This window comes from Anomaloglossus baeobatrachus, chromosome 8 (assembly GCF_048569485.1).
Source record: "Anomaloglossus baeobatrachus isolate aAnoBae1 chromosome 8, aAnoBae1.hap1, whole genome shotgun sequence".
NCBI classification, from domain to species: Eukaryota; Metazoa; Chordata; class Amphibia; order Anura; family Aromobatidae; genus Anomaloglossus; species Anomaloglossus baeobatrachus.
In genome coordinates, this window is record NC_134360.1 from 117,113,302 (window position 1) to 117,141,148 (window position 27,847).

The window sequence follows — 27,847 nt, forward strand, 5'->3', positions numbered from 1 at the left end:
AATTGGCTCACTAGGGATGCCTGCTCACATCATGCAGTGGAGCAAGACTGTGCTTTGCCTTTGTTGCTTCACGAACGAGACATCAGAGCACCCGCGATGCTCGTCTGAGCACGGAAAGTACCTGAGCACCCAGATGCTCGATCGAGTACTGAGAACTGAGCCCATCATTAGTCGACAACAGTAAAGTTACATGCTGAAATGCATGCAGCATGGCAGACTATACCTCAGACCCCCATTAAATAACCACATTTATAATATGCTAAGACAATCAAGCACGTGTATTTCTGTGCGTTGTGTTCACATGTAATAAACAGATGTTTTGAAAGGTTTATTTCCATATTTTGCATCATTTGCTAATCGTTAACATGTCTATTCAGCCTGTGATTTCCATAATTCCAAGATTTTTCATTCTTGTGCTGCAATTTTTACCCCTTCACAACCAAAGACTTATTACACACACACACGCAATATAATAGTACTAATATTTATTCACTTATATAGCGTCATTAATCCCAAAGAACTTTATATACGTTGGCAACACTGTCCCCATTGGGGCTCACAATCTAAATTCCCTATTAGTAAGTCTTTGGCATGTGGGAAACGCACACAAACACCTCGCTCATGTTGGTTGTCGGTGGGATTTGAACCCAGGATCCCAGGGCTGCAAGACTGCAGTGCTAACCACTGAGCCATCGTTCCACTCGGTTATATTATATATAATTTTATATTATATATATATATGTACATATATATATATATATATATATATATATATATATATATATATATATATATATATATTACACACACACACATATACATATACATATACATTAGGGTGGCCGGATCTCATAGGGGGGATGTGGGAATCTTGTTCGTCTGGACCCCCACATAACGATTCCCCTTTCCAGATATTGAGATAGCCAAAATTTGAGCTCGATCAAACGACGTTAACCCGTGCCGCTCGTTGCACAAAGTTTGAAAAAAATCCAAATTTTTGGCCAAAAAGCTGACATATGGAGCCATAACTCCAGAACGGTAAATAATAAAAACACGCTTAATATCTCAAAAGAAAGCTAATGTTGATCTTCAAAATTTATATGTTACACACAGGGTGCATGTAATTTCTATTTTAGGGATGGTGATTTTACGTCAGCGTACAACCGACCTTTTATTTATTCAGTTTAGTTTCTAAAGTGTCTTTGAGCTGGTTAGATCAAACAATTATCCAGTGAAGTTATTTTAACAGTTTTGTTTTTTTTTAAATTTTCCAAGTGTGTGTGTTATTGTTTTTATAGCTATTATAGTATTATTTTAAAAGATATTTGAAAATATTTTATTGAAATTAAAGTTTGTAATATATTTTGTTTCGTTTTTCTAGTTAACTGTTATTTACCTATTGGACTCTGAAATGGCATTCACATCAGGTGTACAAAGCCGGAACAAGGATAAAATATTTCTTGTAGGCTATCCCATTCACCAGATCACCGGTTGTAAACTACCCTCAAATCGTCAAGTCTTATGTGCTTTATTTTATAATTTACGTACTGTGAAATTAACTGTAAGAGAATCAGCAAAACTGACCATACGAGAAGTGTTCATTTTTTGGGGGAAAGCTCGAATCCCGACTAAACATGAGCAAGATGCAATTACTAAGCTGGAAAAACTTCATGCCAAGTGGAGAAGTCTTCAAAAAGACCGGAAGAAAACATCGGAAATGGCCAAGAACAAATTTAAACAGTTTGTTGAAAAGTTGAATGATCTCTTTGATATTGCTCAACAAGATGCCTTGGCTCTGATGAAATCGGAAGAAGATAAGGCGTTTCTCGTGAAACAGATGGATAGATTGCTCTCGGTCTGATTGTAGCGCAATAAGGAAGTCTGCTGGTATTATTTGTTGTACTTTATTATTTAAGTACTCCTATTAATACAACGCGTTTCAGCAGAAATGTTTTCATCAGGTACCTGATGAAAGCATTTCTGCTGAAACGCGTTGTATTAATAGGAGTACTTAAATAATAAAGTACAACAAATAATACCAGCAGACTTCCTTATTGCGCTATAATCAGACCGAGAGCAATCTATCCATTTACCTTCCCCATACTGGGATTCGGTAATAGCTGCAAAGGACTTGCTGACCCATCAAAGAACCCAGCTGGTTAGCTGGAGGATGGAGGATGAAAAACCTGAATTCCATGGTGCCAGTGGAACTCAGTAGCCGACAACGATACTCCAAGCCTGGATCCTTAAAGCCTGAACACAGGATTCAGATCGGAGGAACCCCAGGCTGTTAAACTTTCACTAAAGTTGTGCGGGGGCGCACAACCAGCAAAGGTGAGCAGTTCTTATTATCTAAATGCTAAAAGGTTGCCACAGATGCTTCTCATAGTGCGCTTGTTTTGTTATCTATTTTCTCGTGAAACAGAGGCAGAAGGGCCGCCCAGGTTCCATGGCTGGAGTTGATCTCAAGTTGTCTCGAGCTGAAGAAATCAAGGCGCAAAAGGAACTTGCAAAAATGAACCGACAAATCCAAGAAGAAACTTTTGATATTGGGGAGTTTATTTTATTATTATTATTCTAAAAAGTAGAGAAACAAATAAGTAAATATTTTCATTATAATTGAAAGAAAATTGTACATGAGAGCATCATTTAACAGAGAATGGTGAAGTAGGGTTTGCACGGCCGCGCCAGTGGCAGTCACAACTACTATGCAGGCAGAAAAATCCCGGCCAAAGGCAGCAGCACCCAAAATGGCTGATAACAGAGAATGGTGAAGTAGGGCTTGCACGGCCGCGCCAGTGACCACTCTGACCAATGAGAGTTAATGTTCCTTTATTTCATCTTTAGGTCGACGCGTTTCTGGAGTCTCTGCTCCCTTCCTCAGGACACACAGGAAAAAAGTACATCAAAATGATTTGATGTACTTTTTTCCTGTGTGTCCTGAGGAAGGGAGCAGAGACTCCAGAAACGCGTCGACCTAAAGATGAAATAAAGGAACATTAACTCTCATTGGTCAGAGTGGTCACTGGCGCGGCCGTGCAAGCCCTACTTCACCATTCTCTGTTATCAGCCATTTTGGGTGCTGCTGCCTTTGGCCGGGATTTTTCTGCCTGCATAGTAGTTGTGACTGTCACAACTTTCTGGGTGAGTGATATTCATTATTTCACCTTAAACATTACTCGGGTAAGACCCTATTGCGCTTCTCTTTTCCACAGTTTCTCATTTCGCTCTGTATGAGAGCATCATTTGGCATCTTTATGATTGAGTTTATATTCTTAAAATAATACCTATTGATAATTAGAAGTAGGTAATTTAGTACCTATGTATTATTACTATTCTGCTAAAACGACAAGTTTTTATAGTCTTTTTTTTTTTCTTTCTTTTGTTGCTTCTTAGAGACGGATGATGAAGACCAGCTCGAAAAAGGAAAAGAAGAAGATACTGAAGAGGACAGCATCTACCAGAAACTTGAGAGCTTGGAGGAAATGGACATCCCTGAAGAAGCTGCAGAAGATCCAGGACCATCTGAGAGCAAGAGGATGAACGTTTCATTCGCAAGGGGAGTTAAAGAGATTTTAAACATGAAATTATCCATTGTGTTAGATCGATGTAAGGTATCCGACAGCAATGCCACAAGAATTTTAATAGCTACTCTAGAAGCCCTAAACCTTGACTCTCTTGAGTACAAATTCTCGAAAACTTTATTACATTCTAGAAGGCAAATGTTCAGAGAAGAATACACTAAACATTTTTTAGATAAAGTAAACATTCCTGAAAAAGAGCCCGTGGTTGTCCATTGGGACGGTAAACTTTTACCGGGTGTTTTAAAACATGAGCAATGTGAGCGAATAGCTATTGCTATTTCATATGGCGAAAAGGAACAGCTGCTGGGAGTTCCAGTAACAGCAAGCAGCTCTGGAGAGGAGCAAGCCGTAGCCGTATATGAATGCCTACAGGAATGGGGTCTTCCCAACACCGTCAAGGTGATGTGCTTCGACACTGCAGCATCGAACACGGGAAGACTCAAAGGAGCATGCGTCCTATTGGAGCAAATGTTAGGAAGAGAATTGCTACACCTAGCTTGCTGTCACCATATCTTGGAAATTGTGTTAAGAGGCGTATTCGACACAAAAATGGGATCAACCACTGGACCTCATCCAGACATTTTCAAAAGATTCCTCACTGCGTGGCCCAAGATGGACAAAGGAAAATACGACACAGGTATCAGTGACAATCTAACAGAAAAGCAGCTAACTCCAGAAGTAATTGCAAATGTTACTGCTGAATTCGAGACCAAATTAACTGAGAGCCACCCCAGAGATGACTACAAGGAGCTGTTGCAGTTGGTTCTCGTATTTGTTGGATCACTAGACGGCAATGTTGTGGGTTTTAGAACTCCAGGAGCCATTCATCACGCTAGGTGGATGGCAAAGGCTATTTACTGCTTAAAAGTGTTCATTTTTCGTCGTCAATTTAAGATGTCTAAAGAAGAAGAAAGTTCTGTGCGTGCCATTTCTGTTTTCCTAGTTAAAATTTATTGTAATGCTTGGTTCAATGCTCCAAAAACTCATCTTGCGCCAAAGCAAGATTTAGGTATTTTGCATAGTCTGTTAGACTATAAAGAATGTGACAACGACATTGCAGAAATAGCCCTGACCAAATTTTCGAACCATTTGTGGTATTTGAATGCAGAGTTGGTGGGATTATCGTTTTTTGATCCCACAATTACAGACGATGAAAAGTTGTTAATGGCTAATAAATTGCTCAGTAGCACAGATGAACCATCAGAGCACACTAGGGTTGTAAATCCAAAAGTTAGGAAAGAAAAATTAAAAGAGGTAGTTGATGGAGGATTGGTAAATTTACTTAAAAAAACATTTACATTCTTTGACCGATTTAATATAAAAACAGATTTCCTAAGACAAAATCCATACACCTGGCCTCAAAATAATGACTTCCAAGAAGGATTGAAAATTGTCAAAACATTAAAAGTAGTTAATGATATGGCTGAGCGTGGTGTTAAATTAATAACCGACTTTAACGACCTTCTGGCAAAAGATGAAGAACAAAAGCAATATGTCCTGCAAGTTGTAAGCAAATGCCGAGCATTATATTCTAACGTTTCAAAAACTACTTTAACAAAAGCTCTAGAATAGGTTAGATAACTATGTAAAATTATCAACTCATGTAGGTACTACGTCTGTATCTTTTCTGCGTCTGTTTTGTATGTATTATATACCTCATTTTTATATTTTAAAATAAAAAATGTCCTTAGACTTATCAGTATTACTTGTTTTTTTTGTTATATTTCTACTTTAAACTCAAAAATATACCAAAAAACCCCCAAAATTTATCACTTAATAACAAAATATATGAAGTATGCTCCTAGTGGTACCAGGTCACGTTCTTGGGGCTAAAAGCTGTTGTAACTCAGTTTGACTTAAAATAACAATTATGTATAAAATATAAATTTTGAAGAACAACATTAGCCTTCTTTTGAGATATTAAGCGTGTTTTTATTATTTACCGTTCTGGAGTTATGGCTCCATATGTCAGCTTTTTGGCCAAAAATTTGGATTTTTTTCAAACTGTGAGCGATGAGCGGCACGGGTTAACGTCGTTTGATCGAGCTCAAATTTTGGCTATCTTAATATCTGGAAAGGGGAATCGTTTTGTGGGGTCCAGACGGACAAAATTCCGACATCGATTTTTTGCAGTCACCCTAATATACATACATACATACACACACACACACACATATTACACACATACATACACACACTTTCATGTAAACACACATATACACATTCATGTACTCACACACATTCAAGTACAAACACATTTACGTTCATGTACACACACACACACACACACACACACACACACACACGTCCTTCTGCATTATTCCCAGCACATATCTGCTGATCTGATCAACAGACATATGCAGCTAACAGTTAACCTCTTAGATCGTGCTATCAAATGCTGACTGCACGATCTAACAAATGACAGCAGAGAACATGGATAAAACAGCTCAGTGCAATTTTTCAATCTCCTTCACTGTTCAGCACTCAGCTCAGTTGTTGCCATGGTATATAAAGTGCTGTGGTTTTAATAGCGCTATATAAGTGAATTTTTTTATTATTATGTGTATATAATAAGTCTTTGGTCGTGAAGGGGTAAAAATTGCAACACAAGAAGGAAAAGTCTTGGAATTATGGAAATCACAGGATGATATATACACACGTAATATATATATTATATAAAAATAAACAATATCTTTTCATATTATTTACAAGAAAAATGTAATAAAAAGCCTCCAGTTATGCAATTCAAACAGCAAAATGGAGAAACTGCTAGTGATCTGTTTTTTGGACTGGTCTTAAACCACAGTTCTGGAGTAAAACACCTTACTATATAGGAATATTTTTGTGCAACTTTGGAGATCCGCAAAAATAGTTGCCATTTTTTGCATTAGTTGTGATTAGCTATGCCAAAATGAGAGATTCAAGGGCAGGACAGGGCATGGCTATGCCAGCCTATCAAATTCATTAAATGTTAGCCCATTTAGTGTCTTAACTTACTCCAAAAATGTATTCTAGTTCCTGACTGTGGTAGGTTTCTGGAAGAAGCACATGCCAGTTAAAGGGAATCTGTCACCAGGATTTTCCTACCCCATCTAAGAGCTGCATAATGTAGAGACAGAGACCCCGATTCCAGTGCTGTGTCACCTACTGAGCTGTTTGTTGTCATTTTGATAAAAATCAATATAGCAGTTATTTGAATGTGGAGCTCTATATTCCCACCCATAACACTGATTGGCAGCTTTATGTGTACAGTGTATATGGGCAACAAGCTGCCAATCAGTAGTGGGGACGGCGTTACACAGAGATCATAAATATGCTGGACTAACTGACAGCATGCCAAGCAGTCCTCTAGTGATAAAATCACTGATTAATCAGCAGTAGGTTATCAAAAGTACACTAAGCAACCCAATAAGGGATACGACGCTGGAATCAGTATCTCTGCCCCTACATTATGCGGCTATCATATTAGCAGGCAAAAACATGGTGACCAATTCTCTTTAAGGTTGTGTGCACATTACATCTTTGTGGTGACCACAAAAATGCACGTTTCTGGCACCCAAAAACGCACCTGCGGCAAACACACACACAAAAAAATAAAAAACAAAAAAACACGAATGCATTTTAGTTTTTGACCGCGTTTTTGCTAATGCGTTTTTTTAAGTCAAATCCATTTATAGAATAGATAGGATATATAGTGTAGATGGAAAGAAATAATAGAATACAGTAGAACCTTGGATTATGAGCATAATTGGTTCCGGGAGTGCGCTCTAAAACCAAGTTACTCTTATATCAAAGCAAATTTTCCCATAGTAAATAATTGAAACACAGAACATTCATTCCCCAACCCAAAAATATTTACTGTATTTATACAAACTTATTACAGTAATACAAAATAATGTCCTGTATTCATATAAAATTATTACAGTACACTAATACAAAATACTGTATAGTACAGTAAAAACCATATAAAACAAATTAAACTGCACTTCAGCTTACAATAGAATTGTTGGTGTGCGATAGGTACAGTATAAGCAATGTGCTGCACTGGTTAGCGGAAAGACAGTACAATACTGTATGCACAAATGCAAATTGATAGATATGCTATATAGTATATTCTGTACTGTACATGGTATAGCGTATACAGTACATATGTACAGAAAGTTACCTCCAAAGCGGGTCAGAGCGTGGTGAAAGGATAGAACCGGAAGTGTGCACGGTGAGTATTTGCTCTTCTTGCAAATCATTGTTCTTAAACCAAGTTATAAATTTGTAAAAAGCTTTGCTTGTCTTCCAAAACGCTCTCAAACCAAGTTACTCTTAATCCAAGGTTCCACTGTAGTTTGATATAAGAGCGATATCTAGCTTGGCCAGATGTTTTTCAAATTATTTTTTGGTAAAAAAAAAAAAAAAAATATGACGCGGTCACCCCCCTATTTTTCTAAAATCAGCCAAGGTACAGCAGTCAACTGGGGGTGATATTATTAGGGTAGGAATGGCCATGGTTATTTGGCCCTTTCCAGTATAACTATAGCAACACGCAGCAACCCCAGAAGAGGCGCATTTATTAGATGTGCCAATTCTGGCACTGGACCTGGTTCTTCCCGTTGCCCAGGTGTGGTGGCAATCGGGGTAATAAGGAGTTAATGGCAGCCCACAGCTGCCACTAAACCCTAGATTTGTAATGGGAGGTGTCTATGAGATCACTAATCTGTAAGTAAAAGTAAACACAAACACCCAAAAAAATCCTTATTTGAAATAAAAGTAAAAAACCAACCCTCTTTCACCACTTTATTAAACCCCAAAACACCCCTGCAAATCCGACATAATCCACACGCGGTCTCATGACGCTTCCAGCACTACTACTACATCTGAAGCTCACAGCGAGTGCCATAGAACATGACTGCCCGCTGTCATCTCCAGGCAGCGACTGAAGTGAGCTGCGCGATCAGTGGTGACATCACTCAAGTGATTTGAGGTCACAGGTGGAGGACTCCAGCTGTGGCCGCGACTAACCTGAGCGACGTCACCGCTGATTACAGCTCAGTTGCTGCCTGAACCTCACAGCAGCTAGTCATGTTCTATGGCACTCGCTGTGAGCTTCAGATGTAGCAGTGGTGGAAGCATTGTGGGACCTCGTGTGGATTATGTCGGACCTGCAGGGGTGTTTTGGGGTTAATAAAAAGGTGAAAGAGGGTGCTGTTTTGTTTTTTATTTCAAATAATTGATTTTTGGAGTGTGTTTATTTTTTTTCACTTAGAGATTAGTGATGGGGGTGTCTCAGACGCCTGCCATTACTAATCCAGGACTTAGTGGCTGCTGTGGGCTGCCGTTAACTCCTTATTGATCCGATTGCTACCGCATCAGGGCAATTGGGTATAGCTCAGTGAAGTGCCAGGACTGTCGCATCTAATGAATGTGGCAATTCTGGGGCTGTAGGCTGATATTTTTAACCTGGGGAGGGCGCACAATAACGATGGGTAACCCCAGCCTGAAAAAAAACAGCCCCCGGCTGTTAGGCTTTATCTGTGCTGGTATCATAATATGGGGGGATCCTAAACCAATTTTTTTTATTTTACTGTACGATATAGACCTGCAGACTGACATCTGTGATTGGAAGCCTCAGACATGCTTTCACAAAAGCGTGGGGGTTCGTTTGACTGCAACCAAATCACAGATGCCGGTGGGCGGGGTAAGTAGTGAATATGTATGAGCCTAATGATCTGCCCAGTAAGAAGAACAAGAGGCCGTGGGAGCAGTGTAACAGCCGCCCCAGTGAATCGGTAATATGAAGCATTTTCTACTATCCCTTTGCGCTGGATTCTGGTCCAAATAGACTTTATATGGGGACCGGCATCTTGCCAGATACCAGGGATCAATACCCCGCCAACCTAGAGTTGGCGAAGGATTGATCTGTGAGTCCTCCCATCACTAGTGAGAAACGCAGGGACAAAATGCAAAAAGAATTGACATGCTGCATCTTTGTGGTCACCACAAAGATGCAACAAAAAAACCCCAAAAAACTGCAACGTGCGCTGAGCAAAAATGAAATCTCAGACTTTGCTGGGAAAGGAAATACATGCAGTTTTGGTACAAAACTACACCAAAAAAATGCGGTAAAAAACACAGCGTGCACACAAGGCCTAAGAGAGATATTTAATTAATTAAGTGGAGTGTCTCAATGAATTGGGCGCATTGTAGTCAAACGAGTCTGTTCATTAAGACTGACATGCGCAACCCCAGTCTTAATAAGTCAGCTCTATAGTCTGCAACTGGCATTTTAGAAGTAGGTTTTCTAAGAAGAGTCAAAGTAAGGAAAATACACACGACTACATGGCTGTGTATCGGACACCTTTTGCTTCCCTTCATGGCAGAGGTACGATACATAAAATTTGACAGAAAAAAAAATATCACAAATCAAATTTGGCACATTTTACCACATCTTACAAATTTTAAAGCAGGTGTAAAATGCGGCAAACAGATTTGGTGTATACCATGAATAGCATTTTAGTCAACCTCCCCAACAGACCTCTAAAAGTTGTTTCCGTAATTCTGAAATTTTCTGCTCATAAATCTTCTTTCTGTCTGAAACAATAGCCATCAAATTAAATCGTATCTCCCCTTCACAATACCTGTATATAAAGAAAAAAAAAAAAGTCAACCACTATAGCTCTAGTTTACAAACTGTTATACTGTTTTCTCAATTACATGGTGCAATTTTTCAAAATATGCAGCTAACGCGCTAATGCTTACCATACAGTATAATTTCTTCTTACAGGTCACACACTATAATAAGGGCCAGCAAACTAGTACTATGTGCCAAGAACTTTCCTGCTGCACATGACAAAGACAAGTAAATAGAAGGGAGCAGAACCTTTGTTCCTATGGGCAACCGATAAACTTTTCCTTTTCATTAATTTTACTACATTAGGTAATGTAATTGCCAAAGATAAGCAAACAAGACACCTTAAAAAAAAACCTTGAAAAAAAACAAAAACCCCCCAAAACATATCAAATGCCATTTTTTCCTTCTTTTCATCCTTTCACCGCACTATGAATTTTGTTTCCCCGTTTTCCAGTACATTGTATGGTAAGATGAATGACATCATCCTAAACTTCAACTCCCATGAATAGGTTAGCAGAGAAATAAAGTTTTTCCTCTTCGAAGAGGGGGAAAAACGAAGTGCCAATGCAAAACAAGATGTCAAATTTTGGGATTGTTCCATTACACTTGTAAAGAACCACTGTCACTATACAGTAGAACTGAGAATTTCTTTTGGACATGGCAGTCAACATTTTCAAATTGATAAACAGCAAGCAATGACATGTTTGTGACAACTCAGCGTCAATCTGGCCACTTGTACAGGGATGAACTATTGTCAATTATGCCAGATGTATTGTTCCTTTGTGGTGACTAAAAGGTCACCACAAACTGCACCGGAAACTCATCAAAAACTGCGCATAGGGTCTTACATTGATTTGTGACCCCCCTGCTCACTCCAAACATTGGATCTGCCAACAGGTCACAAAGCACAGGAGTCTAACCACAATAACAGAAGACAACAGCGGCAGGTGAATATAAAGACAGGGGATTTAGATTTAAAATACAACTAAAAGGAGTAATTTAAAAAAAATAAATAAAAAAAAACAAAACAAAAACACAAACATTACACACAGACTCTGGAGTGGTGCTTTAATCCCTTCACCCCTGGGCACTAAAACACCTTCATGACCAGACCATTTTTTTACTATTCTGACCAGTGTCACTTTGACAGGTTATAACTCTGGAACGCTTCAACGGATCCCGATGATTCTCACAATGATTTTTTGTGACATATTGTACATTATGAAAGTGGTAAATTTAGGCTGATATTTCTTGTGTTTATTTGTGGAAATTTGGCAAAAAAAATATGAAAATTTTGAATTTTCAAACTTTGAAATTTTATGCCCAAAAATCCGAGTTATGTCACACAAGATAGTTGCTAAATAATATTTCCCCCATGTCTACTCTACACCAGCACAAGTTTTTAAACAATTTTTTTTTTGTTAGGAGGTTAGAAGGGTTCAAAGTTCATCAGCAAGTTCTCATTTTTCCAAAAAAATTAAAAAAAAAAAATTTTTCTTTTTAAAGGGACCACATCACCTTTGAAGTGACTTTGAGAGGCCTAAGTGAAGAAAAATACCCAAAAGTGACAACATTCTAAAAGCTGCACCCCTCACACTGCTCAAGACCACACCCAAGAAGTTTATAAACTCTTTGGGCTTGTGCGCACGTTTCGCAATTGTGACGCCCTGGCACCCCCAGGTGGTCAAACAGAGTAGGCCCCCGCACAACACCTTCCCTCACAGGGTTACACCAAGCTAACCAAATCCTAGTCACCCCCCCCAGGGTAGGAAAGGCACACCAGTGGGCGGGACCAGGCGGATGGAAAACGCCCACCTAGGGGGTCTAGAGAACCCAGGGCGGGAAAAGAATCAAAGAGAGAGTGCGTTTAGTTGGAGTTCAGAGGAGTTCGAGTGGAGTGGAGCAGGAGGAGAAAGTGAAGCTCAAGTTCAGAGAGCAGAGGCGTCGGGATTGGAGCCCTGGCGTATTGGCTAGGTGGCAGACGGTGGTCCGTGTCTGTCAGGAGACGGGAAGACGGCAGCCGGAGATCTGAGGTGGACCGGGACAGGGTTGGAGCCCGCCGGTACCGACACTGGAGACCCGACCCGGAAACCGTGCACAGAGGGGGTACTTGGACCCTGAAGCCAGGACCGAAACCAACAGCCTAGCTAATTAATCAATTGAGGGCAGGATTTTAAGTCCTGTCCCAACAAAAGTCCCAAAAGCAGACAACCACCCACCGAGAGGGATAGGGCATCCGCCAAGGCCCCGGTAGATCCCACGGGTCACAGTCAGCGGGCAAGGCTCCCAACAGAAGTACCGGGAGCGGACTCATGTGTTCTACACCGGGAAGTCCATCACTCCAAAAACACAGTAGAGAGGAAAGTGACACAGACCATCAGCCCGGGTGAGGGACCAAAATACACCCGGCCGCCAGCACCATGGTTAACCATTGGACTTGTCTGATTCATTTAATCGTGAGTAAACAGATTCCCTGGTCCGACCAGGCACGCCGGCCACTGCTATCACCGTCCCCAGCACAGAGTCACCGGGCCCCGGGGTAACCATCCCTACCCACGAAGGGGATAACATCCAGCTGCCATCCCATCGCCCTTGGGTGCCACAGAGCAGCAGTGGTGGTGGTGCCACACCTCACCACACACTGTGGGTGGCATCACAGAGTGCCTACGGCAATTCCCGTACAAATATGTCCTTTTATTTGAAGTGTCCGCGTGACCCCCGGGTCCGGAAAATCCCTCGAGCCACACTGCGGATCCGGATCCGAGCAGCCCGGCTGCTACGGATGTGGGGACGGCACATAATAGCATGCATTTATGCTGAATTTAGCACTGCAGCGTAAATGCATGCGTCGTGCGTCCCCAGCACAATCTATGTAGATTGTGCATAATCCTTGCGCACGTTGCTTTTTTGAACGCATCAATTTGGATGCTAAATTTTGACCCAAATCCGTGCATGTTAATTATTCCATGCGCTTTGGATGCAGCTCCCACTCTCTGTATGGTGGGGGCAGCAGCCATAGCGCATGAAATCGGCTTTTTTTTTTTTTTTTATAAACACTGCACCCATTCCGCAGTGTTTCTGCAGCGATTTTAAAAGCACATGTGATGTCAAATCGCATTTGGAAGAGGACAACTCCAGCACACTACCCCCAATAAAGATAATACTCAGAAAAAAGTCTTAAATCAATTCCATTTATTTTTCAAAATTTGCATAGAAAAACTGTCCTTATGAGCATCAAAATTTGCATAGAAAAAAACTGTCCTTATGAGCAAACGTTTCGACCGTATTCGGTCTTCCTCAATCAGGACTTATCTTAGTGCAGGGCGTACTGATGGATAAGTACTCAGAAATGCGGCACAATTGATGCAGGAACATAAAGATAGTGAGTAAAGGGTGTAATTTCCACTGGTATATGGCTCCAATGTTCCTGAGGTCAATATCACCCCTGGCTATGGGGATGCAGAATAATCGTTACAGGAGTACAGGGTATGTAAATTAAGGCATCATTCCACTGCCATAAGGAAAGAGTAGTCAGAACTGGTGTCACCATAAGGGGATTCCACTAGTTTAAGTCCATTCAGGTCAGGGTAAGGTACTGTAGCGGATATTCTGAGGTAGCCAGTGCGATTAATTCACAGCCGTGATTGTCAGGCGTCCATAAGTACCCAGACTAAAAAGTGGTAAGTATGTCAGGGATATGAGCCCTACAGGAATATGGCTCCAGTACTCCTGAAATCAATAACCCTTCTGGTTATGGGAAAGAGGTCCCGACGGGCATAAGGCATAACGTGCTGTGTGCAAAGGAATGGGTTCCTGGGGACTGCTGTTTGGCTGCACAACAGGGCTTAGAGGGGGAAGGAGCGCCATTTGATATTTGAAGCACAGATTTTCTTAGAATAGTTTGTGGATTCCATTCGAGGAGCTCCTGAGTGCCAGAACTGAAGAAATCCCCCTCAAATAACCAAATTTTAGAAATCACACCCCTCTGGGAATTCATCTACGGGTGTAGTGATTATTTAGTCTCTGGAAAATGCCCATGGTGTCAAACATTGAATGTTGCAAAATTAAAAATGGCAAATACGCCCTTGTGCCCAGTACATTGTAGTGCCCATACATTGTACCCAGCTTGTGCTTCTGTAAACCTGCACCTCATACATTTAAGTGAGCTCTCCTCATTACAACAATGCCAAACATGTGGACGCTAACTGTAGTTTAGGCACATTGTGGGGCTCAGAAGAAAGGGGGGCATTTGGATTGGGAGTGCAGAGTTTGTTAATTTTTTTTTTGAGGGGGGGAGCCATAGTGTTTTTCGAGAGCTTTTGTGCTACCAGTACCGTGGATGCCCCCTATATTTCTATTATTCAATGACGGCCCTGAGTGGGGACTTGTGTTTTTGTGAGTGGAGTTCAATGCTATTTGGTGACAATTTTGGATCAGTTCACATTTATCTTGTGCTCTATGCTGGGTGCTTACATTGGGGTTTCCATCTACATCTCTAAAATATGCAATTCAGGTGAAACCTATGACGGATCTACTCACTAATAAGGTAGCACACTCTGTTTTCCCAGCTGAGGACACTCACGTCTCTAAACTGACATGCAGCGCGGCTTTCCTAGATGCAGTAGGTCAGTTTACGCTGTGGAGAAAAGCACAGTGGCCAGGGGATTTCTATCAATCCATCTACTGTCCTTGTACCGCACAATGCAGCGGATTGGACTCAGCAAAAAGACGCTGTGTCAAATATGCTGCTATTCCTGATCTTGGTCAGACACCCTTACATGTAATCGCGGTACAAGTGCTCAGCGTGGTGCGCAGGATAAATATGAGCCGTGCCATACTGCGATCTTTTAGAGACAGAATGAACAAATAAATAGTGGCTGAAGAACTGGCATTTATTTATTTTTTACACCGTTCACCTCGCAAGGTGTAAGTGATTAGGCGGCTTTATTCCTTCGGTCAGTACGATTAAAGCGATACCAGGTTTATATATTTTCTTTTTAGTTTTGGCGCCTGTCACACCAAAAACGCTTTTTACAAAGGGTTTTTTTGTATCTCAGGATTTTGAAGACTATAGTTTTTTTTATTTTTCTGCCGACACTCATGTGAGGGATTGTTTTTTGCGGGATGAGTTGGAGTTTTTTTTTTTTTAAACCAAATATTTATTTTCTTGCAATGGTAAAATAGGGTACAGAATGAAGAAAATACGGGTCAACAAATCAAAATAGCAAATGACAGTCTCTACAGTTTATCAACCAAATATCTATCACTGTCATCAAATTTGCCCCTTCCCCTTCTTCGGCATTGTATATTTCCATTGTTCAATCTCTGCTGCCCCCCTTCAGCCTTCCTTCATAACTTGTAACAAAGATTACTTATAAACACTATCCCTCCCCTCCCCTCTCCATGCGACACGACCAAGAATTTAGCCAACTATACTTTCAGCTTGCCCAGAGACCCTGACAGATCTTCCTTCATATACCATTCCGGGGACACAAATGTGGACATTATTTCTTCTCTTGAACATATAACACTTATAAACTCTCTCTATTTACTAAAAAAATTTTGCTGTCATCCTCTCTTTGCATCTCTCCACCATCACCTTCTCCAACATAAGCGTTTTTTTTTTTTCAATTGATTAACCAGTTCTTTTTTCGTTGGTATTTCCTTCACAAGCCACTTCTGAAGAATTGCCCCTTTGCTTATCATTGCTATATCATGGAAAAGTTTCGGTAACTTGTCCCCCCCTTCCTGTCCCTCCTCCTGATGCGGATAGTGAAATACCCAAACCATTGGATCCATCTCAACGTTTCTGTTCCAGATTTTCCTCACTACCCCCTGGACTTGCTTCCAAAATCTTTCAATACTCACATACTGCCATAACCCATGATATAGGTCTGATTTTTTCCGTACCACATTTTGGACAACTCATCAATTTTTCAGGATGCCTAGCGTTCAATATGTTGAATCCATAGATAGCTCTATCCATGAGCCTGAATAGAATGTCCCTTAAGTTCTTATTCACATTCTTCCTCAACACCATCCAACCTAGCAAAATCTTCTCCTCCCCCTCTTGATCTCCCAACTGCCTTGCCCACCCTTCCAAAAATTTTCCTGATCTGTTAGGGACTAACACTTCTTTCATATTCCCATAAAGACTTGATATATTTGAGGCATTGATATCCCTTAATATGATCGCATCCATCTGATTTGCCTCATATTCGTTATTTATGTTGGGTAGTTTCTTCATTATCCCTTGTTTCACCTGTTCAAACTGATAACTGAGAGCATGAGAGAGGGGTGTTTAATACTGCGCCAAAAGATCACTGGAACAGATGTTTAGATTAATGTATCTTTATTTTCATCCAGGTCTACGCGTTTCAGAAGCCACTGCCCCCTTCCTCAGGACCGTCAGGAAAGACAAACATCAAATCGATGAGATTTGATGTTTGTCTTTCCTGACGGTGCTGAGGAAGGGGTCAGTGGCTCCTGAAACGCGAAGACCTGGATGAAAATAAAGATACATTAATCTAAACATCTGTTCCAGTGATCTTTTGGCGCAGTATTAAACACCCCTCTCTCATGCTCTCTGTTATCTGCCGTTTTGGGTGGCTGCAGCCTTTGATAAGATTCTACATGCAACTACAGTTGTTGTGACTTTCACAACGATATCTGGTGAGTAGTTTCACCCTCCTCCCACCCCTTATATACTGGGGTAAGACCCTATATGCGCTTTTTTTCCACAGCTTTCTTGTCTGACCTGTTCAAACTGGAGAGTCTGCAATGGGCGCAAGTCATACTTTGCTCTCATGCATCAGGTTTTTGGAGTTCTAATCCCTTGCTTCCTTCACTCTTTAAAAAGATAACTTTCCCTTCCCTGTGGAAAGTCTGGACAAGTCCATATATTAAGGAATTTGGAGATGTTCCAGGCTAACCCGAACTTTTTCCTAACCGCCTTCCAAGTCATCACTGTGTCCCTACAAAATCAGTGAGTGTTTAATATTGGCCAGCAAATTTGATATGGACGTATGTAGAATTGAATTCAGTTCCCAAGGCTTACAAAATTCGGCTTCTATAACCCAGTCACAGTACCTACTTGTTCGTCTAATCCAATCGACTACATGTCTCAAAATACAGGCCAGTTTGTACCCCCTAATGTTTGGTAGTCTGATCTCTCCTCTTTCTGTCCACAACATTCATTTTTTAGCACTAATCCTCGGCCTATATCCCTTCCACAAAAAACGTGAGAACGCTTTTGTCAATCTGTTCACATCCGAGCGTTTAAGAAGCAATGGGATTGTTTGCATTGGATAGAGAAGCTTGGAAAAGCTCATCATTTTTATTAGGATGATTCCTATCCGGAAGAGTCAGCGGCAAATTTGCCCATCCTTGCAGTTCACGCTCAATTTTCTCGATCAAAGGGGAAAAATTTAGTGAATATATGGTCTTTGTATCCCTCCCAACCTGTACTCCCAAGTATTTAATTGTATTTCTAGCTATAGGAATGTCACATAATGCACCCGTCTCACCCTCCGCTCTCTTTCCGTCCAAGAAGAGAATTTCACATTTGTCTTTATTAAGTCTAAACCCCGCTAACCTCCCAAACTTCTCAATTTATTCTAGAACCCTACTCAATTGCGTTTTGGGTTTGCTCATGAACAGAATTATATCGTCAGCAAATAAAGTTGTGCGCAATGACTCCCCCCCCCACCTTAATCCCTTCAAAACACCCCCTCCCCCCCGTCATTCAAACGTCTAGCCAGTGGTTCAATAGCCAAGTTAAACAACAGTGGTGACATCGAGCATCCTTGCCTGATTCCCTTCATCAAAGGAAATGTTTTTGAAAGAAATCCCGGGGTATGCACTCTTGCCTGAGGATTTGCATAAAGAACCCTCCCAAAGTTCCTAAAAGCTCCGTGCAGGCCCAGGTGATCTAACACCTGTTCCAGCCATGACCACCTCACATTGTTGAAGGCTTTCTCTGCATCTAAGGCTGGTTTCAGATCAGCGTTTTCCTGCCGCACTCCCAGATCCGGCACAAGGGCAGTACAGTACGATACAGTTCACTGGCTCCGGTCACATGACCACTTGTGCCCGGAGCATGTGACAGCATGTGACCGGGGCTTGCTGCACTGTCTGTGAACTGTATCTTACTGTACTGCCCTTGTGCCGGATCTGGGAGTGCGGCAGAAAATCGCTGATCTGAAACCAGCCTAAGATGATCAAGGCTGGAATCTCACCCCCCCCCCTCCTTTCTCTCCCTTGTTTTACTACATCATTTGCCTAGCATTACTTTCCTAATGTTTGTCACTACTGAACGTCCTTTAACAAAGCCAGTCTGGAGAAATCTATAATCTCTGCAATACTGCCGCTAATCTATTTGCCATCAACTTCGCTAAGATGTTTAGGTCTTGATTAATCAGCGAGATGGGCCTAAAGCTAGATGGCTCTTCTAAATTCTTTCCTCCTTTAGGAATGAGCTTTATATAGTCTGTATAAGCTTACCCGATGTTCTTTCCCCGCCCATTATCTTGTTGAATACCTCTGTCAGCATAGGTGAGATTTGTTCCTTCATAATTTTGAAAAAAAGCTAAAACCATCTGGTCCCGGGGCCTTCGTTGTTTTTAACTCTGACTTGCAACACCTCCTCCATCACCTCCTTATTCAAAGCCTGTAAATTTTCCTCCGTAAGCATAGGCATTTTCGTTCCTTTTAACCACTCATTTATTTCTCTCATATCAGCTGACCCCTCCTCTTTGTATAAATCTGTGTAGAAGTCTCCAAGAATGTTGTTAATCTCTTTGGGATCTGTCGTTTTACTCCCCAAAGCATTTCTCAGTGTCGTAATATGTGTCATCGGTCGTCGTCCCCTTGCCAGATTTGCCAATAACTTCCCTGACTTGTTCCCAAAACGAGTCAACTCTGCCTCTTGCTGTGTCCTGTACATACTCTCTTTCCTTTCTACCCAGTTCTCAAAAATTGCCCTTCGCCTCCACCCACTTTGCTTTTGTCACCCTTAATGGTTTTTCTAAGAAGTCAGTATAACTTCCCTAACTGCCCGGCTAGCCTCCTGGAACTTTACTTGTGCCTGTCATGTCGCCTTTGTCGTATATCCTATCACTGTTCCTCTCAAAACTGCCTTAGCCGTCTCCCAATACAATAGTGTTTCCCCATTGTGCTCCTGATTCGTCAATGTAAAATCCACTCACCACTCTCTTAGTATTCTATGGAAGTTTTCATCCAAAGTAAAAAATGAGGGGAAGCGCCATATATAATCCTGTCCTCTCAGAACGTTATCAGCTACACTGCCTGCCACTGGGCTATGATCTGAGATTACCATAATCTCTATAGCTATCTCTTCTACCCTCTGCAATAAATTCTCACTTGTCAGCCAGAGGTCAATCCATGACCAAGAGTCGTGTGGGCGGGAATAGTGTGTAAATTCTCTCTCTTGCAGCTGATATATTCTCCAGCAATCTTGTAATGTCGTTTTTAGCATTGCTCTCAGCAACCCCTCCGTACTCCTTCCCTGCTTCCCCTGAGTCCTGCTATCTTCTTCCTGAGAAACCACTGTGCTGAAGTCTCCCCTCATCACTTTACCTTCCCCATCCATCAAAATCTTGTTATATTTTCAAAAAAAGGCCTTTATTCCGTATTGGGTGCATATATATTGTGGATACTAAAAGTGCCTTGAGTACCTGAAATCTTTATATGTATGTATCTTCCTTCATCTGAATCTTGGGTTTCCACCTCGTGTGCAAAGTTTTTATTGATCAAAATAAGAACCTCTGCTTTCCTACCTTTTGAAGCCGACCCGTATACCCTTCCCACCCATATCTTGTTCATATGGAAGAAATCATCCATTTGCAAGTGTTTCTCCTGTAATAGAGCAATATCAACCTTAAGCTTCTTGAGATGACGTAGTATCATATTTCGTTTGTGCGGCGTTCTGAGTCCCTTAACATTCCACGTAATGAGCTTAAGCATATTCCCTAGAATCAACTATTCCTTTTTCTGGCCGTGTCACATGGATTCCCCAACTCCCTTCACCTCCCTTCCGCTCACCCAACTGTATATAACCCCTCCCATCCCCAACTTTACAAATACAATTAACGTCTTTTTTTTCTGAGAGGATTTAAACTCCTTTCAAACCCCAGCTTCAGGTCGAGCGCTCCATGAAGCCACCCCACTATATGACCCCTCTCCCCCTCTATCAGCGATTAGCTCCTTGTTCATAAACAGCCTTTATAAATGTATCAAAATCCTAAAACCGCTTACACCGGTCATTAAGAGGAGGAAAAAAAAAGGGGGAGGGGTTAGAGAGCTGGAAAAGGAAAAGGTACAAAAGAAAGGCAAGAATAGATAAAAGCAGATGGAGGGAAAAAAGGAAGATGGAAAGAGGGGATATCTAAAAGAGGGATGAAGGAGAAAAGAGAGAAGGAAGGTAGAATAAAAAGCATTAGAGAATGATAGAAGGGAAAAAGGAGCAGGTATGAAGAAGGGAGAGAGAAAAAGGAAGAGAAAGAAAAAGTAAGAAAAAGATAGAGAGAGGGAAGCAGGTGAGACTTTAGAGAGTTAAGGCACATTTATCACCATACGGCTCCCTTCAGCAGTCCCATATTAAGTCTTCTTGTCCTGCTTGTTCACGAGCTGCTGCCTCTTCCTCCTCTTTTCCCAGCTGAAGTCGCCATCTGTCGCTTTAACTTCGGACTGGCTGGTCTGGATCCCAATTGACTCCACTCTGGCTCGTGGTCAGGTCTACCAGCAGATGTTATGTTTGCAGGATCTGTGAAGCACCCCTGAACCCATCAGGGCACTATTACATACTGCATCCTGTCAAAGATGCAGGGCCTACCCTCAGTGACCTGAAAGACCAGTACCGGTAACATCAAAACACAAACATCCTCAGTTTCCCTCTCCCAATTTTGGGTGACTGTCTAGTCCGGGACCCAACGGATCGCCACCCAGGGGTAGAGCTAGTTCAGTCCACTAGACGACAACCCAGTGGGAAGAGACAGACAGAAAGACAGAGTCCGATAGTGACAGTTGAAGGGGATGGATGTGTCTCCAGACGGAGTCGTGTAGCAGTGACCTAGGTGGGCTAGGAGAGTGGTTGCCAGAGGATACCAGGTACCCCTGGAACCAGAGCACAGACGGGGCACAGGGCCCTAGGTCAGGCGAACACTTCAGGCTACTTGACAAATACCTGCACAGTGAGCGTACCATCAAGGACTCACTGACCCAAGAAACTGGGGCACCAGCAGTAAAGATAGAGCCAGGGACTGGAACAGAACACCAACCGTACAGGGTTCACACTGTCCGCCGTATGAACCAGAGACTGCCGACAGACAGTAGGGGACCCCCAGACGCTCAATGCCACGGGGTTCCACCAACCAGTGAGAGGTGCCGGGGAAAGAAGCCACCAGGTTACCACACCGGCACTGGAACAAAAGGGACCAGGGGTCGAAACCAGCTGTCCTCCGTGCATCAGCTCAACACCGCTGTGAGCAAACAACAGTTGCACTGCATCCCCATCGTGTGGTCTCCCTTCTTTCTGCACCGGATCCCATCATCCACTCCCTGGGGCCTGGCCCTACTTGCGGAGGGCCTATCATCCAGGCCGCCATCACCATCAGCCCCAGTGGTAAAAAAGACAGCGGCGGTTCCATCACCATAACCGCAATCTGCAAGTGGCATCACAATATAAACTCTTTAATCTCCCCTGTATATAATCCCTTTAAAAAGTGACCCCCAGGGTCACGGAACCGGGCATCGGCTGTTATCCAACAGTGGCACAGCATCTCCGTACATATATGGCCCGGGACAGAGTACCCCATAGCCCTGGGGCATCACAGCTTCATGTTTCGGATCAATGAAAGTCCCTTTTTTTCCATTCCTCTCCTGTCGCCGTGTGCTCCTCTCCTGTAGTATCCCCTTCTCAGCTTCCGAATGATCCCGAAAAGTCTTTGTGACCCCATCTGTTACTCTTAAGGGCGCTTTACACGCTACAATATATCTTACGATGTGTCGGCGGGGTCACGTCGTAAGTGACGCACATCCGGCATTGCATTGTAGCATGTAACAGCTACGTGCGATTGCGATTGAACGGTAAAACGTTCATCGCATGCATGTCGTTCATTTCCTAAAAATTGAACGTCAGGTTGTTAATCGTACCCGGGGCAGCACACATCGCAGTGTGTGACACCCCGGGAACGATGAACAGATCTTACCGACATCCTGCGGCTCCCGCCGGCAATGCGGAAGGAAGGAGGTGGGCGGGATGTTTATGTCACGCTCATCTCCGCTTCTATTGGCCGGCTGCCGCGTGATGTCGATGTGACGCCGAACGTCCCTCCCACTCCAGGAAGTGGATGTTCGCTGCCCACATCGAGGTCGTATGGACGGGCAAGTACGTGTGACAGGGGGCTATTCGTTTGTGTGACACGTTTAACAAACTGAACATGCCGCACATATGATGGGGGCTGGTACGAGCGCATACGATATCGTATGCTTAATTGCAAGGTGTAAAGCTGGTACGAGCGCATACGATATCGTATGCTTAATTGCAAGGTGTAAAGCTTTACTCTTAGTACTGCTGGGTATAAAAGCTGAAATGTAATGTTTTTGTGATAGAGGGCAGTGCAGATCTGGCTAAATGCTTTTCTTTTTCGTGTGACTTCTGCCGAATAGTCGCTAAATAGTAGAATCTTGTGTCCCTGAATGCGTAGGGTCTGTCTCCTATTCCTGAAGACCTGTAGAATATCTTCTTTATCTTTGTATTCCAGGTATTTAATAATAATCTGTTTTGCATTGGATATTTCATTTTGCATGGAGGTATTGTCATTATTACTGTGTCCATCTATTTGCTCCCTTATGGGTCCCACTTTGTGAGCTCTTTCTACGCGGCAGCTGTGTGGTAGGCCTAGGGGCCTGGGTAATTCTTTTTCACAGATGGAGTCCAAATATTTTGTAGTCACTGACTCAGGCAGGCCCACCATCCTTAGGTTATTCCTCCTAGACCTATTTTTAAGGTCTTCTATTTTATCCTTCATGAGCTGAGCATTAGTGTCTAGCTCCTTAAATCTGCCCTCCACTCGTCAGATTCTCTTCAGCATCAGACTCTTTGTTCTGCCTCGGTCAGCCTCGTGTCATGATGTTTCACATCCTCCTGCAGCGCCGCCATAGCCTCCTTCACTGAGACAGCTAGTGCTTCTCTAATGTCTGCAGTCAGATGGTCTGCCACTTCTTTTGCCAACCTTGGGTAAGTAATCTCACCTCCTCCCCCCAGGTCCAGTGTCTCTGTACCACTCTGCATTCTCTGAATTCTTCTGTTATCCTGGCCTCCTGCATCGTCACACTGCTACAGCTGCCGTTGGTCTTCCTCTCCCTCCTCCCTGTCGGCGCTATCTTATGTCCGCTCACCATCTCTTCCCCCTGCTCTGCTTCAGGCTTGTACGGCGTTCCTCCGCTCCTCAGGAGATAACGATCCATGCACTGACAGCTGGTGAGTTAGTACAGCCTCTCTGTCGGTCTAGGGTGTCGTTCGCTCCTTAACGTCGCTGAATGTTGCAGGGGCTGTATGGAGCTTCTCCTTCCCCTTCTTCACATCTCAGCACCAGAACTTGAGTTGGAGTTTTTATTTGTACCATTTTTAGTCACAATTTTTGATTGCTTTCTTTTCCACTTTTTCTGAGGCAGAATCAAGAAGAAAAAGCAAAACTGGAATAGGTTTTTTGTTTTTTTTTTACACCGTTCACCGTGCCATAAAAGTGATAGGATAGTGTTATTCTTCAGGTCGGTGCGATTACAGCATTACCATATTTTTTGATACTTTTACACTATAAAAATAATTTTATAGGGAAAGAAAAAAGGTTTTTCATTGCATTCTGAGAGCTATAACTTTTTGTAATTTTTTGGCTGATGGAGCTGTATGGCGGTTTGTTTTTTGCGGGACAAGTTGACGTTTTCAGAGGTCCCATTTGTATTTATATATGACTTGTTGATTGCGTTTTAGTCCACTTTTTTTGTCAGCTGTGTGTTGAAAAGTTTTTGCTATGTTTTTAATTTTTTACTGTGTTCACTGAAGGGGGTTAACTAGTGTGAAAGTTTTATAGCTCCGGCTGTTACATACGCATCAATACCAAATGTGTATTTATTTTTTTTTACTTTTTTGTATATGTTTTCTTTTTACCCAATTAACTATTGGAGTGATTTTTTTAAACAATATGTTTACTTTAACTTTTTCACCTAGTCCCTTTATGGAACATCACTCCACAGTGCTCTGATCGCAGCTGCAATGCAGGACATTGCAGTACTCAGCGCTGCACTGAGTCCATGTGATCATGCTGCAGGCATGATCACACAGACTCTGAATGAGCTCCCAGTAGTTAGGTGACCTGGTGGAAGTCGCCATGAGAACGATCGGGCCCTCGCTTGGGGGTTCCGATCAGAGGGTAGAGGGAGCAAGATCCCTCTCCTAATCCCCTCAGTGTCATGTTTGGTATTGATTGCAACAATTAGGGGGTCAAAAAGCAGGGAACGGTGCAGGCATCGTCCCTGGCTGCGAGGGCAGTGACTCGGCTGTCAGGTACGCCGAGTCACTGGCTGCAATCTTGCGATTTTTGGTAGATACTGGTACGTCCCTTGTTGTTAAGTCACACAAAAATAGAATGTACTGGCACGGCCCACGGTCGTGAAGGGGTTAAAAAGAGACTTTCAACAGGTTTTTACCACCTAATCTGAGTGCATCATGATGAAGGAAGAGAGACCCCGATTCCAGCAATGTGATACTTACTGGGCTGCGTAGTGTAAGTTTTATAAAATCACTGTTTACTTGGCAGGAGACTATTATTGGAGGACTACTTGACCGGCTGCCAAATAGTCCAGCAGATGCATGAGCTTGTTATTACCCTGCTCTACATTCAAATAACTGAGATCTGCAGCAGAGAAAACTCAAAATGAGAGAATACAGCTCAGTAAGTGACACATTGCTGGAATCAGGGTCTCTGCCCCTACATTATACTGCACTCAGATGGGGGTAGCAAAAACCTGGTGACAGATTCCCTGTAAGTCTTGGAAGTCTGTGCACAGGAGTTCTTGGTTCATAAAGTTAAGTGTTGGGACAGTTTTGTTTTCAAGTTCAATGGGAAATAAACAAAGATGATGCTTTCTGAGCCACCAGCATCGTCTGAACAACATACCATGCCAAGATTAGGCCCCAAAATATCAGCTTCAACAACCTTCTCGCAATGTGTGGTGACTTTTCATGCTGGCAGTACACAGGCATAATAGAATAGTACTAAATCAGCTAGTAGAGATACTACCTAGGTGTAACGCCTGCCTGGATCAACAGACTCAGGTGGGATGTAATGGACAGACTAGAGGGAAGCCACTCACCAAGCAGGACCCCCAGAACCCTGAAACCCTTTAACCCCTATACAGGGATTTGGAATTACACAGGGCCCTGGAGATCACTACCTGTAGAAGGCTGCAGTCCGATGAGAGTAGTCAGGCAGGGTCAAACCAGGAATAGTAGAACAGGGACAGAATCGGCAGGCAAGGACGTAATCAGAAAACGTAGCAGAGGTCAAATCCGGATCGGGCAGCGAGGTACAAAAACAGCAGGCAGAAGGGTAGTCAGAAAACACGCAGGTCAGCACACAGGAATCACAAAACAGAATAGGGCGGACCAGGAGCCAGGAAATCAGAACTATCTCTGGCAGAGGTCAGCAGACAGGAGGGGAACTAAGAAGGGTGTGCTGTCTTCCCATTGGCTGTAGCTGAATGCTGGCAACTTCAGCTGGAAGACACACATCACCCACGGTCAGCCAGTGGTACTGCAGATCCCAAGATAACCCAGCTCAGTGGATGATCGGAGCCTGCACCCACTGGTGCCGCTGGCATCGACTCCTCTCCCATCACCAGCACCATCCACGGCAGGAACACGGCGTCGCCTGGCGATTGTAGCAGAAGTCGCTGGAGCAGACTCCGGTGGTGACTTAACACTAGGCAAGCCAAGACCAGTATGGCCAATCTGGCGACACCAGGTCAGAATTTTGTTGACTATGATTTGCTTGAGAATTCTGAGGTGGGGGAAGCAATGGTGATAAATGGCACAGCATAGTGCAGCAATATCAAGATGCTACTATAGCATCCATAGCATAGGTTTCAGGAACCTGAGCATGTGATACAAACCATGAACATGGCAGTTGTACCAGGACATCATGAAGTGAACAGCTGGAATGCTCCAACTTGTCAAATAACCCCAAATGGAGAGAGACCAGTCATTTCGGTGGATGCATTAGCAGCTGAGAAAATCCACTTTCCAAATGTCATCCCCTAAAATATGTATTTCTAGCAGCTTCTGCCATTATGAGTTCATGATGGCTGCTGCCATTGCTGCTGTGCAGAGTTTGCCCTCTTGGTGGGTAATATAGGCCATAACTGGAGTTCTGAGTCTGCGGTTTCCTTTGCTCCATGATGGTGCTAAGGTCTAAGATTGGGCATTCAGAAATCAAATCTTTGGTCAAAAAAGGCAGAGTTGTTATAGTCCCCACATGCAAAGAAGGTTCAACAGGGGATGCTCAATCTGAACTTCATATATTCTCCACTTGACTGCAAGCCAGAGGACGGAGGTGCCAGGAAAGAAGGCAAAGGTTTGTTCTTTTCAGTCTAGCTGGAATGCTACTATAAGGATAAGGGCTGGAAAAATGTCAAAAGGGGTACATCCTTATAGGAGGAGCTGACTCATTTCAATTAATAGTGTGTCAGCATCTGAGTGGAAACGTACCATACATTCACAAAAGATACAAGTGAACAAATACAGCGGCAGGATTGTCGGAGCATAAGCACAGCCAAAAGTGTTGGCATCTTTGAAATTCTTCGAAACCACATTCAATCTATGGAGCCTGGCCTCTTTGTCATTGGAAGGAGGGTCACAAAAGGAAGGCACTATGATTTCCTGGGACCTGTGAAAGGGCTTGAACACTTTTGGCAGGTATGAGGGATCTGTATGCAATACTACCTTATCGACCAAAATTTGAGTATATTTATAGACAATGGAGAGCGCCTGTAGGTCCCCCACCCATCTAGCGGACGTCAAATCGATGAGTCGTACCACCTTCAGGGTCAGGGTCTTGAGGGGAACATCCGAAAGAGGCTCAATGGGGTGTCTATAAGGGCATCAAGGACAAGATTTAATCCTAGGGAGGCATACGAGGAGAAGGGACAGGAGTCGCTCTAGCACAGGATTGAATGAACCTGATAATCTATTCTCTGTGAGGGTATGATTATAGAGGGCTCCCAGGGCCGAAACTTGTACCTTCAAGGTGCTAGTGGATAAGTCCAACTTCAACCCTTTCTGAAGGAAATCCAGGATGGCCAGGAAGGGAGGGGGACCCCAATCTGTGCCCCGAAAACTTGCAGGAATTTCCGTCAGACCCTTCTATAAATACCAGTGGTGACTGGCTTCCTACTTTTAAGCAGAGTTTCTACTAAATTCTCAGAGAATCCCTGTGCTAGGAGCAGCTGCCTTTCAAATGCCACGCTATCAAGTGGAAGGTAGGATCCTTGGGGTGGCACATTGGTCCCTGGACTAGTAGGTCTGTCTCGTCCAGCAGTATCCAAGGGTCTGATATTGCCAGTT

At 42.9% G+C, this 27,847-nt stretch overlaps 1 protein-coding gene across 4 annotated transcripts in view; it reads right to left on the minus strand.

Moving 5' to 3' along the window:
• Positions 1–27,847, minus strand: part of UCHL5 (ubiquitin C-terminal hydrolase L5) — a 578,874-nt gene that overhangs the window by 49,593 nt on the left and 501,434 nt on the right. For all 4 annotated transcript variants that reach the window (XM_075321965.1, XM_075321962.1, XM_075321964.1 and 1 more), the window contains one exon: positions 10,111–10,213. In XM_075321965.1, coding sequence (XP_075178080.1) covers positions 10,111–10,213 — 103 coding nt within the window. The remainder of the gene's footprint in view (positions 1–10,110; positions 10,214–27,847) is intronic.